Consider the following 17,249-nt stretch of genomic DNA (forward strand, 5'->3'; position numbering starts at 1 on the left):
TTCTCAGTCTGGGTCTAGTTTTATGCTCCCAGGCTAACAGACTAAATGTACAGTCTCTGTGGGCAGTGTGCATTAATGGCCATTAATGGCATTAAAGGTATTTATAGGTGGAGGCACATGCCTTCAAACAGGTAACTCTGGTCACATGCCCATGGTCACTAACATGTACACGGTACAAAACACTAGGTCCATTTTTCCTCATTCACAAGCTGAAATGTGTCCATCATTGTGTTCAAGATGTCACACTTACTGCTTCTGGGACATGGGCAACTTACTCCTCTTCCCGAAGAGCAGAAAGTAATAATCTGGTTGAGAGAGGCCCCCATAAGACTGACAATAGCAAAGTCACTTGATACCAGAGGAGCTACACCCAGCAGATTATCCTGAGCTATTTGCTTTTTTCCTTTCTTCCTTATAAGGACACTACATTTTTTAAGCCACCTCTCTAGTGATTTTTTTTTTCCCTCTAAGAAAATTCCTTGGGCTACAACAAGCTTGAAAAGCAGTGGTCTCGGTGGCATGCCAACATTTCCTATGTTTCTGACATTATAATGCATTTCATGTTTTCCACACATCTAGAGAAACACTGATCACCATCACATTCCTATTATTTCTTGTTTACTTACTGGACATGGTATTGTCCAACATCTGTAAGAGTTTGGGGTTTGAAAGTGCATTTTTGCCTCGAATTATAGGTAAAGTTTGTGATCTGTGCTGCTTATGTCCTTCATGAGTGGACGTGGTATGCATCCTGAAAATTAAATAGGAAGAAATGGTTAAAGTACGAGAGATATGACATACTGATGTTCAATCAAGTATTCTAGATTGAGTCAAATATAAATGACTTTTAAACAGAGATGTTGTATTAAAAATATTGATTACAGGTAACATGATAAAAGGGAATTTTAAGAATACTTTTGGAGAAATTTTATTTAAGCCAAAAATAGGTTCAGAAGGATAATAATACCAAAGGATGATAGAAGAATAACAGATACTGAATTTAAATCTGAACAAGCATATTCATTATTGTTTATTGAAATCATGAGATTCCATGGGAATTCCATGGGATTCCATCCTGGTAAGGGAGAGAGCTAAGGGGGCCCTGAGTGCAGCTATGTTCCCAGGCCGATGACAATGGACTGCAATGGTTCTCATTCAATGTCTCCTTTGCATGTCTATCTGGGGGAATGAGCCAGTGTTATGTGGAAGTAGGAACACTTCCCATTCTTTACTTTCATTTAAGCTATCATTTGGCCAACATAATAGAGCATTTGTTTTAGGAAAGCAGGCAATAGGAGATACCCTGAAGAGTCAAGCCTATAGAAAAGGCAATGGTTTTCCCTTGGTCACACACTTCAAGGCTCATTTGGTTCTGGCCAAATCAAATGTTCTGGATGGCTTGAGGCCCAGAAGATCTAACTTTGGTTTTCAGTGGCCAGGGGAGTCCGGGTCATTCCTGAAGCTACAATAAATAATGGGTTCTGGGCTGAATGGCTTGGACCTTTGGGACTGGTTTATTTCCAGGTTTTGAGTCTATTTTAGTCTGGAACTTCTCAAGGAAAAATCCTGTTTCTAGACGGGGAAAGGTAGGAATGGCCAGGACTTGTCTAGATCATTCAAGAAGCCTGAAACCTAACTGACCAAACATTAACAAAACTACAGTGACCTCAGGTACATTATTATTGTCTTTAAACATGAACAGTCATTGTTTATAGTCCTCTATTACCATTTGCAAAACATGCCTATTATGTTTTCTCATTTACTTTCACACAAGGGACCACTTCAAGGAGTCTCTATGGACTAAGAGGCAAAATTTACTCCATGATTTATTGGTTATATACCACTTTCCTATTTCTAAAATTCTTTCTAAAATATAGCCATTTTCATATTATATATTATTATGGTATCTCTGGGAAGAATAAATCAAAGTAGAGAAAATTTTAGCAAAGAATTCTTATTTACTAGACTCAGAGGAGATTTAAAGTAGGATTTCAGGGCAAAATTTTCCGACCAGGTAGATTAATAAAGGATGACTCCAGGTCCTATATGCTAGTTAAATCAGTGTAATGACTAGGAAATCTAACATGAGCTTATGGAACCATCCATGCTTCCTCACTGCCCTTGACCCTTTAAAAAATAATTTGAGCTCTAAAGATACTGCCAACATATTACAAACATTGAGAGGAATGGGGAGATACAACCTCGGCATTTTACTTTGTCACTAGGAGGTTAGCAAATATTAAATGAGTCATTTATTGGAATTATGTCTTTTTGGGTTCAATTAAATTAAGGTACCTATTAACCCTCGTCCTATGCATGGCATTGTGCCCTAGTGCACATAAATAAAGCATAATCCTTGCCTCTTAGGTCTTCATAAGCTAGCGGGGCAGATCGGGCAGAACTGAGAAATTTTTTCAGAAAAACACAGAGTTATTTGAAATCTGCATTTGGTTTAAAGTATATGCATACATACATATGTGTGTGTGTGCGCATCCACACCCCCATACATATATACACATCCGTATACATATATACCTATGTATATATGTGTACATATATACACATACATTTATACATAGGTATATATGTGTACATACATACATATATACACATGTATTTACACATATATACACACACGTATACACACAATAAGATTACAAATATCAAGCAAATGCGGTGTTACCATTGTGACAAGGGACCTGATGCTTGGCAGGAAGGATTAGATCCTTTGAGAGTTCCATTGTTCTGGGTGGACTGCACAAATTTAAATGCAGCGGCAATTTTTCTGCAAGGAAAACTGATGTTTTAATCATAGCTCCGTATTTGTAATTTATTTATAAACACAGAACGGCAACTGGCAAAGTGATTATTGAACAATGAAATAAGTTCACATGTTATGAAAAACAGAATCACATTTTCTTCCGGCAATGGGAAATGGGGGTTTAGTGAAGGTGCTGGGGGCTTCGTGGTCTCTCATGAGAAAAGGATGTCAACACAAAAGTTATTCCAGATTCATTTTTCTTTTTAGCTTACTAGGAGTATATTCTTTCTTTCTTTCTTTCCTTTTAATTGAAGAATAGTGTTATATTAGTTTCAGGTGTACAACATAGTGATTTGATGAGTCTAGACGTATGTTGCCATCACCACAAGTGTACCTCATCTGTCCCCAAACAACAAAACCAATAACTATATTCCCTATGCTGTACCTTTTATTCCTGTGACTTATTCACATTGGATGTATTTTCTTAAATAGGAATCTTCTACATTACATCCATACAAATGATAGATAAGTTAGTTCAGACTATATGGGAAATGTGGTTTCCTTTCAGAAATGTATGGTTTGTGCTTTTCTCTCTCCATAGCTTTAACTAGTCCTAGATCTACTATGGGTATAGGGCAATCATTAAACTCTTATGTCTACTGTGAGGTCAACCTTACAGTCCTTATGTGCATTTTAAGATTTCTAACATATATCTCTATAAGTCTAACTGGATACATTACTATTTGTCATATCTTTTTTTAAAAGACCAGACTAACCTATTGGAATTTAAAAGTTATTACCTTATTATATTGCGTTTCCCTAGGTATCTGAAATTTTGAAGACAAACACTAGAAAGGAAAAAAAAGTCACATTCTAATTATTCATGCCCTTTTATTTATACAAACCATTTATTTAAGTTCATTAAAAGAAAAATATTACATTTTCTTTAAATATTTCATGCATTACTATGGATGGGTAGTTCAGCATATGGGTCCTTAGAATGAAGGACGGCATACTGAACCATTTTGAAGCTTCCAGAAAAAAATGTTAATGAACCGACTGTATAACTTACTCCAAGATGCTGAAGAAGTCAGACACCTCCGGGCTGGGTGCTCTTTGCCAATAGGCAATCAGCATCTCTAAAAAGAAACACCATGGGGCATGAGACTCTTGGAAATGCAAAGTTTTCCTTTTTTAAAAAATTTAATTTTCAAGAGCTCTCTTTACCCTCTGAAATGGTCTTCATAATGTGAAGAAAGCACATGAGAAGACTCCTGGTTTCTGCTTGATCTAACTTGTCAAATCGAAGCGTCGACCCTATCAAAGACAAGGGTCGAGGGATCTAGGAGTGGAAGAACCAAGAAGGATTGAGTTCGAGTGAGAGCCTGCTGAGCCACAAGGCGCTGGGTAGTTGTGAGAGAAGCCCCACCTTTTCACAGTTGTCAGTCTTCTCACTGCTCTTCTCATTGGTGCTTGGGTTGGAGTCAAGACTCGCTAAGGAGGCTCTGGAGTCAGCATGGTTTACTGTAGAAATAGCTATTGATGAAAATGCTGCAAACACAAGCCACAGCACACAGATGGTAATGAGATGTAACGGGCACACACACACAGAGCTAAAATGATGCCCCCAAAAGATGTCAGAGCATTGAGGTGGTAGCAGTGTTGGGCAAGACTGACAGAACAGAGTCTGCCATTGCCATTAAAGATGTGCCACATCGTAAGAATGGTCATGATGGCCACGCCAGCATTAAGGATTTAGGAAAATTTAGGCCATTATAAATGGAAATAAAGTACAGCTCGTTCAGTTGATTTCTTAAAACAAAACTTTTAAAAGAAAGTTTCTCTTTTAAAAATGCTTTCATAAATGTTCCTAAGGCTGCTTTTGGGGAAGAAGCTTTCAAGTTCTGACAGTTTATAAGAAATGAAGACGACATTTCCAAAATAGTTCTTAAAAGTAAATTTTGAACTTGACGGGCTGTTATATTTTAACAGGTTGTATGCAATGAAAACTTAAAGGTTGTTTCCAGAATGAAGCAATTTAGTAATATCTGAGTAGATCACTCTTTGAGCCAAGTAAAACTGAATGCTAAGTAGAAGAGGAAGCCCCTGGATGGTTTTCAAAGAAATAAGTAAAGAGACTCTTTAGCTATATAAATATAGTATATTTTGACATACAGAAATTTTGCACATTGAATTATGGAGTGGGTAAAAAACACGATGATATATAACATAAACATGGATGAGAGTGAAACACAAGGGTTCTCACAAGGTCTTAAGTACCTGCTATGGAATTTAAAACATCTTTAGAAAATGAGGTGTCCACAGAGTTTGCATGTTTCATAGCTGACTGGGTGTGAAATCCTCCATTGGTGCTGAGGTCGTCTCTAGACCCCTGCATTTGAAGCACAGAAGAGATTAATGGGAATTGCTGTATTTCAACATTGTAAACCCACACATGCCTTCTTTGTTATGCTTTTGATTCTATGCTATTTGATTTGATCTTTTATATTCCGGCAAAGATCTTCTGCCAAAGCAGGCAGTAGAAATGAATACTCATAACCATGCTTTTCAACAAACCCATACTCTTAGTCACAGCTTGATTTCTTAGGTGATTTTTTTTTTTTACAATGTAGTGGAAACTATCTTCTAGATATAAACTAAATGGTTGGAATGGCTACTGACTTTTTATGGATTATACTATAGATTATATATCATTATTATCATGGGTTATCTTATGTATATTACTAGTACTAAAAACTAATTCCAAATACTTATTATGTGCCAGTCTCTATGATAAGTGTTTTCTACTGGACCATTTAATCCTCATAAGAATCCTGTGATGGAGGAATTCTATCCGATTCTATAAAGAAGATAGTGGATGTTGAAAGAGCCTGGATGACTTATCTAAGCTTACATTGCTAGAAACTGCTATCACTGGGATTTGAACAAGGTCTTCCTCTACACAACATTCCAAAGGCATAGCTCCTAACTTCCAGGTGGTAATATCGTGCCTTCAGCAGTGTGTTAATTCATCCGGGCTGTGAACACAGGCACCCGATCTCAAGTGGCTTGCTGTGCAGCCACTATCGTGGCTCAGTGGAGGAGGGATGACAGACAGGCCACTGCTGGGTGTGACTGAAGCACTTGGCTATGCCAACACTGGGTGGTCACGAAGCCGATGCAGAAAGGTCGGGAGAGGGAGGTGAATGCTGAGGACAGGACCATGCATGTTACAGAGGAAACTGGTAAAAACTGGACAGAACTGGAAGGTGATACAGAGAACAGAGGAAAATGATGGTTGAGGTGGAAGGCTTCAGGGACCAATCTGGAACAAATGACAGATGCCAACGTCTCAAAATAGCTAGCACGAGGTGCTTAGTTTGCTCACAGTTAGGGGAAAATGGCTCTCCAGGGCAAAAACACAAAACAGGCAAACTCTTTATTAAAATGCACGTTTGAACCATTCTGTAAACTGACCTGATTAGATGTGTTGACAGTAAAAGGATACAGGTCCTTTAGGTAAATCCTTGGCATGTTGTCCAGAAGCATGCCGTAGAGGGGCATGTATAAACTTGCTATCTGGGCCTGCTTCTCCTAGGTGGAAAGGTAGCCAAAAGAAATGATTCACATAAAAATCAACAGACTTGTAGGCTTGATATGCATTTAATGCAGTGAGCCACTAAATGGTGTTTAGGGAAGGGAGAAAAGAAAATCACTCACTGGTTCTCTGTATCGATCATCAAATGAATGCTTAGCCATTAGATTTTTTAGGACAGCTAAAGCTAAGTGCCTGATGTCTTGGTCTTCTTGCAGGGCAAAGCCAACTTCTCGGAGTAGAATTCCAATTAAGAAGTGTTTGCGGCAAAATTCATTCGTGACCGAATATTCAGGCATATCTTTGTGAGGAAAGTAAAGAGATCATGTTATTGAAAATCAAACGAACACTTTATAATTCAGAAAGATTTATCCAACAACTATCAACCCTCTCACTACCAGGGAAGGATTCAGTAATGCACTCTTGCTACAGAGAGAGAAATGAGAGTGGACACTACTACCAATTATATTCACTGTCAGCGGTCAAATTCCATAAAAGTGGTCTGTCTACAATGTTATAGGGGTTGAGAGGAGAAAAGTTCATTTTCTGTCTGGAGGAATTAAGGTGTGACTGGAGGGAATATGTTGAGATGGGCCTTTGAGGCTGCTGAAAGTTAGGAGGTGCAGAGGGTCAGGAGCCAATGGAGGTGGTGGGGCGTGGGGGTGGAGGAGAAGTTGGGAGGACCAGGGGCCAGGGTTTTGGTGGCACAGATTCTTGAAGCACAGTGTATGAGGATACGTTGGGGGGTACTAGTCAGCACAGCCGTCAAGACGGGGTGGTGGGAATTGAGACCTGAGGGGCACGTGGGCCCAGAGGATGGAGAGACCTAAACACAAATTCTTTAGCTGGCCCCTAGGGCCCTCCACCATTTGGCACTGAAAGTATTCTGTAGCCAGTATTCTGGCTGTAGAAAGTATTACATCACCAAGGCCTTTGAGATCAGTGGCCCAATCAGACCTGTGCTTACTCATTTGTTCACGTGGTGACAGGATATACATGAGTTATTCTGTGAGGAAATGTGGGCAGAGGGCTATAATACAGGAGGTTTGGCCCCAGGGGAGGGAGGGGAGAAGTGAGATGCATCTGGGCTGGGATAGGAAGACCCAAGTAGTAGAAGAAAAATCACCAGGACAAGTTGGCTGAAGGATGTGAAAAAGCAAGAAAAGGAACATCAAAGGGGGCTGCAAAATTTGGAGCCTGAATTATGGAGAAGTTGGAATGTTAAAATTTCCAGTAAGAATGCGTTTCTTCAGAATTGTCCAATGTGCTTCCTAAATGTAACCATTAATAACAGGACTAGCACCCACTTCTAGAACCCGTATTGAGTGCTGACACCGGGCTAAGCACTATATAGGTGTTATCTTAGTGAATCCTCAGGGTTACCCGTTAGATGTACTGAACTGTTGGAATATCCCAGTTCATCACTGACTAGGAGCAAATGAAACATGTGGAGGTTTGTAGTCCATGAAGATGCTGCTGGAGGTGGAAGAACAGGGAATGTGAAAGTTCTGGAAACACTGGTCCATGGGCTTAGTTTGGTTAAAAACATTTCTCTGTGTAATTGTGAGTATTCGTGAGGGGCCAGACATAGAACACAACTTTGTAATTCCCAACCTAGGGCTAGAGAAAAGTTCCACCCAGACTCTTGTAAGAACCTATTTCAAGTAAAAATAATCATCTCAATCTTGAGAAAATAGCTGAAAAACGAGGTTGACAGAAATATAGCGTATAAAATATATTGACAGAAATATAGCGTATAAAACTAGTTACACTGAACAAACATGTTATTGCACATAGCTGGGAATTTTATTTATGATACACCCTAAGAAAATTTCAGATGATTTGGGGAATTAAAAAAAATGTCAAACTCTGGAGAGTAAAATATGAAAGAATCCAACTTGGCAAAGCATTTAATTATCTGTAACAAAAGTTCAGTCAGCTTGTGGACTTTTTTGATTGTATGATGTTAAACATATGGCTGTTTTTTGGTCTCTGAAAACTGGAAATTTGTAGTATGTATATCTATCAATATTATCTACCAATATTATATGTAGTATGTATATCTCTCAATATTATCAGATTATGATATGGTTATTGATGCTTAGATAATGTAATACAAAATATAATTCTTTACCTGATGCATGTAACTCTTGAGTTGATTCCGAAGGTGTCAAAGGATCTGAATTTAATGTAAATAAACAAAAAGTTCAGATATACCCATACTCGGATACACACTATATTCATTAACTATGGATAATTTATACTGAAAAATTAAAATGTATTGTCCTAAACTATAAGCGAGTCTCTTCTATAAAGCTTTGTTTCTTGAAAACAAAGGCTGTTTGTTTCCTTAAAAAAGAAAGCTATGAACAGAATTATTTTAATTCTTGGCCTTGTACTTGAGCACCTATTTTTTCCATCAGAAATCTGCATGCCACAAAATATATATTTTTATGTTCTCTGTTGATAATATCAAATCTACAAAGAGACTATCAGGCCTTTTCCTGAGCTACTGACAAATAGTAAACAAGTGGAATCAAAATGATCAAACAGATTTGCTCTTCTTGAGTATCTTAACCAGCTTGTCCAACCCAATAATAAGTTGGCGCTAGTTTATAAAATAAAAAGGAATACAAAACAAAAGTTGTCCAAAGTAATATTTCTATCTCTTTTTCTATAAAGGCATTTAGATTAAATGTACTTTGTAAATTAGCAAAGAATGGAATAATGAATTAAATAGCTTATGTTTATTCCTTAATGGAATCAAATAGTTTATATTTAAGATTAAAATGACCAAACCTTTATGGTATGGCACACCATAAGAGACTCTTAACCAAAAAGAACAAACTGAGGGTTGCTGGAGGAGAGGTGGGTGGGGGGATGGGCTAAGTGGGTGATGGGGATTAAGGAGGGCACTTATGATGAGCACTGGGTGTTGTAGGTAAGTGATGAATCATTAAGTTCTACTCCTGAAATCAAAATTACACTATATGTTAACTAATTAGAATTTAAATAAAAACTTGAAACATAAAAAAAAATATAATGAAAACACTTTTATAGGCTTGAAAATGTACTTTACACTATTTTCCCTCCAAAATATTAGTTTTGTATAATACATATAGAAGAAGCTGCAATACATGTGAGGAGGCTCTTTAGCATCTTAGTTTCTGCTTTCCATGAATATCAAAACCGTGCCCTGTGGATAATTTACTCACTGCTTAGAAGCAAAGTATTTTTTCTTTCCTCCTCTCTCCTTTCCTTTCCTCCTTTCCTTTCCTTTCCTTTCCTTTCCTTTCCTTTCCTTTCCTTTCCTTTCCTTTCCTTTCCTCCCTCCCTTCTCTCCCTCCCTCCCTCCCTTCCTCCCTTCCTTCCTTCCTTCTTCCTTCCTTCCTTCTTTTCTTGAGGTATGATTGACTATAACACTATATTGGTTTCAGGTGTACAACATAATGATTCCATATTTGTATGCATTGCGAAATAGGAGCAGAATATTTTAAGTTCTTAAATCATTTTAGTGTTTTCTTTGCATCTTGATGTTTGATTAGCTTCTGATGGCTAGATGTGTGATGATCATCTTGGTATCTATCTATATTGGTATATATGAAATATATATTAATAAAAGTTATAAATGAAAATATTTTCTATAGACCATTTATGCTTTAGCAAATATGGAAATGAGGAGCCCTATTCTTCCCTGCACAGAAATCTGGGGCTCTTTCTAACCCAGAGATATTGAGTATTTACAGTGCTGCCCTCCTGCCTGCCTTCCTTTCTCCTTTTCAAGGCAAAAGTTTTTTTTTTTTTTGGTATAAAATTCATTTTGAGGAATTACATTTTAACATAATTAGACACTTTAATTGATAACTTTAAGTGAATTTGTACTCACAAAATATAACTTCTCCTCCCCATAATTTTATGCCTTTCAAAATCAAAGGAAAGCTATCTTTTGGAGACAGTATAGTAAAAGTATTACTGTAGGTTAAAATTCTTTGATTTATAATCACCGATTTTGTAATTTTGTTGGCGTTCTCTTTAATGAAAAAGGAAACATAGACAAAAATTGAGAAAAATAGAGCCACCAACTTCTTTTGCATTTTAGCCTGATTACCTGGGCCTAATGCCCCTGTGACAGCTTCAAGCAAAACCAAAACCAAGGAAATAGTAAAAAAAAACCACCAACACATAAACAAAGGTAAAAACAAATAAACAAATCCGAATGTTCACTTTGGAGGAACTGATGAAAATTCTGGGCGTTACCTGGAATGTTTGCTGATCTTATGGGGAGACACAAAGGAATAAAGTGTTCATGCTGACATACTTCTTGAAGAAAATCAAATTTATATTGGCATAAGGTCTGAAAAAGAGGCAAACTGAATGACTATTATTTACACACCAAGAAGGTTGATAAAAAAATCTGCACTTGAATCTTATACCTAGAAAGAAGATGTAGTTACGTTTGTGTACTTTTGTTGTTGAGCTTCTAAGAGAGAATGATCTTATGGAGTGGTATTTTCCACTTCTTTTAGCTTGTATCAGCCCATGTTTACTCTGAGAGGGATCATATCTCACCACAGGTACAGAGCTCTAAAACTACACTCAGCTCATAGAACAGGTCACTGCAATCAACCCTTCCGATCCAGCGCTAAGGAAAACAATGGTGCACGTGATCTAAGACCAGAGATTCTCTCCGTAGGCCCTTTGTTCTCAGAGTAAATTATTTAATTTCACCTCTTTTCTGCCCTTGCAAACAGGCCTGACTCCTCAATAATGTTTTGATTGGGACAGTGATTAATGGAATCCAGCCATGGTCTAAGACAACTTAATACCTGTGTTAAAAACAATCGCATAAGAAGGAACAATTAACACATTCGTAAATATTCTATTTTCCCTGTCGTGCAGACTAAGTAATCAATTTTTAAGATCCAGTTAGGTTGTTTTCATTATAATCATTAATATCAGCCAATAAAATAAAATATATTCCATTTGCTCAGATATTTTAGAATTATATTTTGTGACAACTTTAGTTAGTAATTTAAAAGACTCTCATTTCAAACAATAGTATTTGACTTAATCCTTTGTGCAATCCTTTGTACAATAGTATTTGACTTAATCCTTTGTGCAGTGAATAAGAGCATAATTAAATTGTATGTTAATTATTTTTCATTGAGTATGTTCTGTTTGGTGTCTGAAAAAAAAATAATTTAGGTCTACTGGAATTATACCTAAAAGGATATTCTGCAAATTTCATGATAATTGGAGCCCTAACAAAGAATATTCTTTCAAAAAATATTTACAGAGGGAATTGGATTCTCAAAACCCAAACGACATATAATCATATAATTCCCCCAGTCAAAAGTAAATCTTCATTGCCCAAAAAATAATGTTCAGATTCCTAAGCATAGCATGAATGGATATAAGAAGATCACTATTTATTTTTGGCTTCTCTACATTCATTATTCTTTCCCAATACCTAGATAATTACCCCTGGGGGACTTTCCTTCTTCCCAATGGGCAAAGGTTAATGGGGAACTATTAATTTAGGAGCCCCGTCTTCCTTCCTTAAAAGTCAAGCATATGACCCAAAGCAGGTTGGTCACACATTTCCTCTCTGGAATGTAAATCTTAAGCAGAGGGTTAAGGGAAAGAAAATGATTCTTGGCAAAGCAGTTGCAGACCTTGGCCACATGGTTCTTCCTTTGCAATTATTCTTGTGCCCTGGTCCCTGTTCTTTCTCAAGCTCAGCTCTCCAGCTCTTTCATGGATGCCATAATGCTTCTAATACTTTCCCTTTGCTCAAATTGGCATAATTTTTTGTTGCTTGCTACCCAAAGAGACTTAATTGGTACAACTTTCATGATCTGGCCCATTTCCAGCCTTATTTCCCTCCAGCATATGTCCTCAAACTTGAGAGCACGTAAGAATCACCTGAAAGCCTTATTGCAATAGAGATTTCTGGGACCTGCCTGCCACAGTCAGCTCTGACATCACTGGGCTGGGAACCACACTTTGAGAATCACTGCTCTCTAGACAGCACTGTTCCCAGTCTATCTCCCAACACATTCTCCCTATTTGGGAAGGGGGGGGGTCAACTGTCCATTTTGCCCTAGACTGAAGGATTTCAGAAAAGTGAGACTTTAAGTGCTAAATCCAAGACAATCCCAAGCAAACCTGACTGTAAGAATTGCAGCTGAAAAGAACCACTCCTTTCACCACCCACAGGAAATAGAAGTGAAACATACATGTTCATTCCACACTCCACACACCACAGTCCCCCATTAAGAAAGGATTTGGGAGCCTAACTCAGATGGACCATTTTAAAAGGCTGCCTCTCATTGGGATAGGAACTATTTTTTGATGCAGAAAATGGATAGGCTAATGCTTTAGGCAGACAAACCCAGAGACTAGTTGATTTATTTATAATGCAATGGTTAAGAAAGCAATCACTCCCACACTTGGTTCTTACCTTGAGATCACCAGAGGAGAACATGCTGATGTAATTGTTAACCATCTTAAATACAAAGCCCCGATCCATAAATGTAAAACAGCGCTAAAAAATATAAAATTGTAAATTCAGACATTTTTACTTTAAAGGTCATTAAAGATTTTAGAAAAGGTGATTAAATATATTGAAGTAAAATGACATTTAACTAAATGTGTTGTGTAATAAATGTTTAAAAAAAACTCTACAATATGTTTAACCATTCATCCACGTATGGCAACCAATTAAAATGTGAGATAGAGTGCACACACCAGAAAGTTATAAATCCCATTTGTCAATTTTATAAAACACCACTTAGAGTTTTGTAGTGAAATATTATAGCCCTTTCCTTTCCATACAGGCTTTAGCTTTTACTTATCTATTTATTTTTTTAATCACTTAGTTACATTTTATTACTCTTTTTTAGTAATTTGACTCCACAGTTTGCCAGGTGAAGATCCTTTGCTGTACAACACTGGATAGGAACAGCGGTAGCAGAGGTGGGTCAGGAAAGCCTTTTTAAAGCTCTGGCTTCCTTCAGCAGAGTACTTTGGAGTGAGGAGTGAAGGTAAGAGACCCTGAGATTTCCATCTCTTACTCTGTTGTCAAACTCTCTTAACTATAATATGGAGAGTCTTAAACAGCAGGTAGGTTGGGAGGAGACAGGCAAACATCCCAAGTTGGCACAGCACGCTCTCTCCAAAAGACCAGTGGCCATGTAAGCAGTGACCAAGCAACAGTGGCCAAATGACTGCACCGTAAGTGTGAAGTAGGAGGTACAGACCATCTTGGGGGGGCACCACTGAAGGTTTCCATATGGAGGTCATCACTGCGTGCGTGGGTTTGATTCTATCATCCGCATGGATGTGGGAACGTACATGGGAAAATCTTACAGCTGCTGCACCATTTAGTATGGAAGGTTTCTTTCTTGTCTCAAGAGTTCAGGATGGTCCATTGCAAAGGCTGTGCATTTTTTGGATCTCTTCTCAATTTTACAAACAAATCTCTTTTCTCAGAAAGGACTGGACATAAAATTTTGTCATAGATAGTATATATACCAAGTGGATAGTCTCTCACTGAAATACATCTGGGCATAAAGAAGAACTATTTTCTCTAATATGTTCTTCCAATTGTTATGGAGGTCATTTCTATTTTTGTTTTGTTTTCCTTTCCCTTGTTCTTTCATTTCTTCTGAGTGGTTTTTATGTACCTACTCATTCCTTAATATGTAGTATGCTGCCTCAGTTATATTTTCATTTTTAATATGAATTTAAGTTCTTCAGATAACTCTCCATTCACCAAAAAGTAAATGGCCCCTGTGTCCTCCCATCTGTCAGTAGACAGTGGGGAGAGGTAGACACCAGAGCATAGATATAGGCTCAGAAGATGTAAAGCGATAGGGGAGGAGGGAAGGAAAGAGGGCTTTTGCATCTTCTGCACAACGTGGGGTCCCAGCAGGTATGTCAAATCCTTGCCGGTTCTCCAGCAGCAGGAGTTAGCCCCCAACCTTGAAATATCCCTAATGTGGAGCTTTTCCAGAGAAGACCCCCTGCTGTCTTCTTTCTGTTGGAAAGGGATTTGGGTGTGACCTTACAGAGAGAGGAGGACCATCCAATACAACTATGGGCTCTAGAAACATCTCAATAAAAAATCAGGTGAGAAAGAACCCCAGGGATGTCAGTGGTAAAGAAACAAGGGCTCTTTGACTCAGTGGAGGAGGGGTTGGTGAGTTCTCTCCCTGAACCTACTCAGTTGTCACTTCCGGGGGGCTATGGTGCTTATTCTGCAGAGCAGACCTGATAGCTTTTGAAGGAGGTCAAGCCCCAGCACCAGTGAATAGGGAAGTTGGGGAGAAGGCTGCCTGCCCTGGGGATCTAGGAAAACCCATTTGCGGTTTCTTGAGATTGAAGAAAGACCTATGTGGTAAGTTTGCTATCCTCTTTCCAAGGGGCAGTGATGAGGAAAGGGGGTCATTCCCAGGATTTAAGATCAGCAGAATCAGCCTTCTGCTTGCAGAGAGCCCTCCTGCAGGTCAAGCTTCATCAGGTGTCTCTCCTGTCATGGGTCCATCCCCGCATCGCTTAACTCAGGTGCAGAGGCTCTTCAGCCCATTGCTGAAGTCTGGAGGGGCCTCTCTGCTTTTGTTTAAAAATAATCTATATTAACAGTTTATATTAACAAAAAATAATTTGTAGCAAGCTTTGGCGAACTATGGCCCATTGGCCCAAACTGCCTTACTGTCTATTTTTTTAAAGATTTATTTATTTATTTGAGAGAGAGAGAGCAAGTGGGGGGAGGGGCAGAGGGAGAGAGAGAATCTCAAGCAGACTCCCTGCTGAGCATGGAGCCAGACCCCAGGGGCGGGGGGGGGGCTCGATCTCACCACCCATGAGATCATGACCTGAACTGAAATCATGAGTATGAGACTTAACAGACTGAGCCACCCAGGTGTCCCCACTGTCTATTTTTGTAAATAAAGTTTTATTGGAACATAGCCACACCCAATCATTTACATATTGTCTATGGTGAATGGTTTATGTTTTTAACATAACTATAGTGCTACAATGGCAAAGTTGAGTAGTCGTGCCTGAGACTATATGTCCTGCATAGCTGAAGATGTTTAGTATTTGGCCCTTTATGAAAAAAGCTTGCAGATTCCTGAACTGGAGGATAACTTATACCCTACCAAAATTTTCTCAGTTTGGTTTAATAAACTAAAAGCCAAATATTCTAAATTATGTGCAAAAATATGTTGTTGTCATCAAAGAATATTTATTTTATTTAACCAATTGTGAGGACAACGATAATTTTAGTCTATCATTCATTTAGTGAAGAGTATGAAACCCCAAATTGCAAAACAAATCAGATGAGAGTCCTTGCCTTTCTCTATATGTTTTACAAAACCATTGGTCCTACTAGTTCCTTTTTCATCTTGGATACTTGCATTTGCGCCTGTGCTAGACATTAGCTTAGGTACCACCCACAGCAAATTTTGCATGGATGAGCTCCACGGAAAACATTTATTAAAAATCATAGAACATTTAAGTCAAATAGAGTAAATATGAAGACCTTCCCCTTTTCAGAGACTCACTTATCTACCTTCTTGTGATGTTTACAGAGAAATACCGCAGATGTTTCTTTAAACGTATTTTACTACACGAAGACTGTCTCCTATATTAGATGATTTCCAAATGTTGTCCAAAGATAACTGAAATAAAGTGATTAGTCAGGCACATGTGTCAAAAGATATGTCTGTCTAAGCAGGAAAATACAAATCACACTGAACTTTCCTTTGCTATCTCCCTGGTATTATGCCTGCATAAGAAAAGTACCTAGATGGATTCGCTCAGGTAACTGGAGTTGTGACCCAGATTGGCAGTAAAAAGAAAAAAGACAAAAACTCCATAGGTATTCATGGATCCATTTGTATCTTATCTACTTCCAGGAGAGAATAGTAAGAGAAAGGCACAAGGTTTTGGCTTAGTTGCTACAAAAATATTACTTTCCCATATGATACGAAGGAGGGCACATTCTCACCTAGGACATTTTTATATGCCCACATCAGAGATACTGCTCTCTCCATTCTTGGAAAACAGTCTTGGCACAACTATGGTGTGAAAATTATATTTCAGTTGTGAAATTTCAAAGCCAGTTCATTCACAGTATTTGATTACTAATGTAGAATTTAATAACCAAAAGAGGCAAAAGTCATTTGAAGCCCGAATTGAGCAAATAACCATTATCAGATTTCTGGGAATATAAGATATTTATAATGCCAATAGCAGGAGTGGGCAATGTTGAGCAGCTGAAAGCTCAAAGTTCATCAATTCACAGGCATTGTGCCAAATGACTACATTCAACTGTACACTTTAGTCACTCTCTCTCCTTTTCCCTTTTCTTCTCCTAGTTCAAAAGATTCATCTAATAATCTTTACAAAAAGTTCAAAAAAGTTTTCTGGGTCAAATAAATGCCATTAAAACTAAAATTTGAAAACCATGCCTGGCAGAAGATTACAGGAAAAGGGAGGGAAAACAGAATGAGAAGAAATTAGAGAGGGAGACAAACCACGAGAGACTCTTAACTATGGGAAAGAAACTGAGGGTTGCTGGAGGGGAGACGGGTGGGGGGATGGGGTAACTGGGTGATGGGCATTAAGGAGGGCACGTGATGTGATGAGCACTGGGTGTTAAATGCAACTGATGAAATACTGAACTCTACATCTGAAATTAATGACCTACCATATGTTGGTTACTTGAATTTAAATTAAAAAAAAAAAAAAAGACAACCATGCTTGTAGGATGGACTTTTATAATATACAATATATTAAACTGTTTCCTGGAATGAGTATTACTTTCGATTTGCGGTCCACATAATCTATATAATCTTACAGACTTTTAAGACTGTAGACTTATAG

At 38.1% G+C, this 17,249-nt stretch overlaps 1 protein-coding gene across 9 annotated transcripts in view; it reads right to left on the reverse strand.

Annotated features, from left to right (window-relative positions):
* DOCK10 (dedicator of cytokinesis 10) overlaps positions 1-17,249 on the reverse strand; it is a 254,355-nt gene that overhangs the window by 31,964 nt on the left and 205,142 nt on the right. For 8 of the 9 annotated variants that reach the window (XM_078071375.1, XM_078071373.1, XM_078071378.1 and 5 more), the window contains exons 29-40: positions 12,820-12,903; positions 10,614-10,710; positions 8,491-8,535; positions 6,482-6,657; positions 6,239-6,355; positions 5,042-5,153; positions 4,191-4,312; positions 3,989-4,103; positions 3,834-3,900; positions 3,562-3,609; positions 2,684-2,785; positions 627-751 (exon numbers count right to left, since the gene is read on the reverse strand). In XM_078071375.1, the coding sequence (XP_077927501.1) occupies positions 627-751; positions 2,684-2,785; positions 3,562-3,609; positions 3,834-3,900; positions 3,989-4,103; positions 4,191-4,312; positions 5,042-5,153; positions 6,239-6,355; positions 6,482-6,657; positions 8,491-8,535; positions 10,614-10,710; positions 12,820-12,903 (1,210 nt within the window). The remainder of the gene's footprint in view (positions 1-626; positions 752-2,683; positions 2,786-3,561; positions 3,610-3,833; positions 3,901-3,988; positions 4,104-4,190; positions 4,313-5,041; positions 5,154-6,238; positions 6,356-6,481; positions 6,658-8,490; positions 8,536-10,613; positions 10,711-12,819; positions 12,904-17,249) is intronic. The other variant, XM_078071372.1, reaches the window with a different exon arrangement.

The sequence above is a fragment of the Halichoerus grypus genome, chromosome 4 (genome assembly GCF_964656455.1).
Source record: "Halichoerus grypus chromosome 4, mHalGry1.hap1.1, whole genome shotgun sequence".
Lineage (NCBI taxonomy): Eukaryota > Metazoa > Chordata > Mammalia > Carnivora > Phocidae > Halichoerus > Halichoerus grypus.